This window comes from Berghia stephanieae, chromosome 9 (genome assembly GCF_034508935.2).
Source record: "Berghia stephanieae isolate SIO BIC M18660-M18661 chromosome 9, UCSD_Bste_1.3, whole genome shotgun sequence".
NCBI lineage: Eukaryota > Metazoa > Mollusca > Gastropoda > Nudibranchia > Aeolidiidae > Berghia > Berghia stephanieae.
This window is the reverse complement of record NC_088368.1, coordinates 42091850-42094349: the sequence shown is the minus strand read 5'-3', so window position 1 is coordinate 42094349 and position 2500 is coordinate 42091850. Positions and strand designations below refer to the sequence as shown.

The 2500-nt window shown below is 39.5% G+C and overlaps 1 protein-coding gene across 1 annotated transcript in view; it reads left to right on the top strand.

The window, feature by feature from the left end:
• LOC144979242 (uncharacterized) overlaps positions 1-2500 on the top strand; it is a 26458-nt gene that overhangs the window by 14824 nt on the left and 9134 nt on the right. The window contains exons 8-9 of the mRNA XM_078925851.1: positions 17-292; positions 976-1143. Of these exons, the coding sequence (XP_078781977.1) occupies positions 17-292; positions 976-1143 (444 nt within the window). The remainder of the gene's footprint in view (positions 1-16; positions 293-975; positions 1144-2500) is intronic.

Genomic DNA, 2500 nt, shown 5'->3' with positions numbered 1-2500 from the left:
TTTGACCTGTCCACAGGAGCAGCGTTGCTGGAATCCACCGAGACTCCAATACCGGGTGCCGCTCTTAACGGTAACTCCAACAACCATCACAACCACCATTATCACCATAGCAACGGACACTCCGAGGGCGTTGACAACGGTCACCTTGACAACGGCCACGTCATCAACGGAGACGATTTGAGTTGGTTGATTCATCGGGCAAATGCCAATGGAGCGTCCACTAGAAGTGTCGAAGATGGTGATGACACTAAACGTTCATTGGAAGACATCCTGTTCGAACCCCCACCTCTCAGTAAGTTGGTCCTAATTAAAAACAAATTTGAGAGTACGAATGGCCGTAAGACTTGGGCCTTACTGGTACGACCACTCCACCTGGCCGGGGATAGCCGGACTCTACCGTGGTTGATGGCTCATACGGTAGAGTCAGGCGGAAATGTTGCACCAGTAAGGTCGCAGGTTCGACCCCCCCCCCCCCCCCCCATCGCCGTCACGAAATTTTTATTCTCTATTGTCTTCTGGCACTTCCCTACTCAGTTCATTTCTTGTTGAAATAGTTATGCCACCTTATGATTCAATAACATGTAACCTATTTATTATAAGTCCTCAATGGAGTGGTTATCTACACACTTCCAATGATTTTCTGTCCTATTTGTCTAAACATGTTTTATTTTTACATTTTTACATTTCCAGCAAACAAGGAAAAATACTAGAATTTTTCTCTCTGGCTACACCATGGCAAAAAGACACTCTACATCATTATTATTCCTCCAAGGAGTGTTTACCTACACACTTCCAATGATATCTTGCTAAAACAGTTTTATTTATACATTTCCAGCTAACAATGAAAAATACTTGAGTTTTTCCTCTCTCCTACACCATACCATGGCAAAAAATCCTCAACACCATTATTATCCAATGGGTGATTACATACACACTTCCAATAATATTCTAACAGTTTTATTTTTCCATTTCCAGCAAACAAGGAAAAATACTTGAGTTTTTTCTCTGTCTACACCAACGGCAAAAAGATCCTGAACACCAACCTGGCTGACGGAACGCTCACGACCTTACACGGGTTGAGGTTTCTGAGCATGTGCTGGATCATCTTGGGTCACTCCATGCTCATTGGGATGGTCAACGTTGGTAAATATCACAAACAATCTCTATAGATAGTTCGAAGATGACGTCACTCAGGTCTTTGTCATTGCTTTTTGCCATCCGTGTTTATGAGTAATGCTCACTTAACTGTATTAACCCGACTATAAACGTTCATGGATGCACACAGTTTTGTGTGTTGGTCCGTTATACTTCCGGATAGCAATGTTATGCGTTTCTAAGCCAAGCGCATACTATCTATACACAACAACTTTATGTTCTTATGAATTAATTAAACAAATATCATTCTTCATTCTTTTGGGTCACTCCTTGCTCATTGGGATGTCCAACGTTGGTAAATATTACAAAAGATCTTGTCTTTTTTACAAGATTAACTCTCTTCTTACTAATCATTTCAGTCTTTTCCCAAAATGGCAGGCTTACCCAGCAGAAAAAAAATAAGATTTTTAAAATCAAACTTTATCTCTCAACAAAACAATTTTATGTCCTTATTAAGTGCGGCGATGTGGTCTATAGGTATGACACTCGCTTTCAAATCGCAAGGTTCTGGGTTCGAACCTCGCGCTCGGTGCATAGTTGAGTCCTTGAAAAAGGCTCTTTACATACATTCTCTCACCGTACTCAGGTGTAAAATTGTAATATCGACTACCAGGCGTTATGTCCCGTCCTACATGTTAAATGTTTTGTTGACTAGGGACCCCTTGTAAAGCGCTTTGGTTATTGCGCTATATAAAACTCAATTTTGAATTTTTAAAAAAAAATTAATTAAACACAGACCATTCTTCATTCTTTTTGGTCACTCCTTGCTCATTGGGATGGTCAACGTTGGTAAATATCACAAAAGATCTTTTCTTTTTACATTCCTTATTGATCCTTTTCAGTATTTTCTCAAAATGGCAGGCTTATCCATCAGAAAAAATGATATTTAAACTCAAACTACTCGTATATCTCTCTACAAAACAACATTATGTTCTTATTAATTAATTAAACAAATATAATTCTTCATTCTTCTGGGTCACTCCTTGCTCATTGGGATGGTCAACGTTGGTAAATATGACAAAGATCTTGTCTTTTTTACAAGATTAACTCTCTTCTTACCCATCATTTTCAGTATTTTCCCAAAATGACAGGCTAACCCAGCAGAAAAAAAATGATTTTCAAAATCAAGCTATATCTCTCAACAAAACAATTTTATGTTCTTATTAAGTGCGGCTATGTGGTCTATAGGTATGACACTCGCTTTCGAATTGCAAGGTTCTGGGTTCGAACCTCGCGCTCGGCGCATAGTTGAGTCCTTGAAAAAGGATCTTTACTCACATTCTCTCACCGTACTCAGGTGTAAAATGAGCACCTGGCTGTTAGCAGCGTTGTCTTTGTCAGAAAA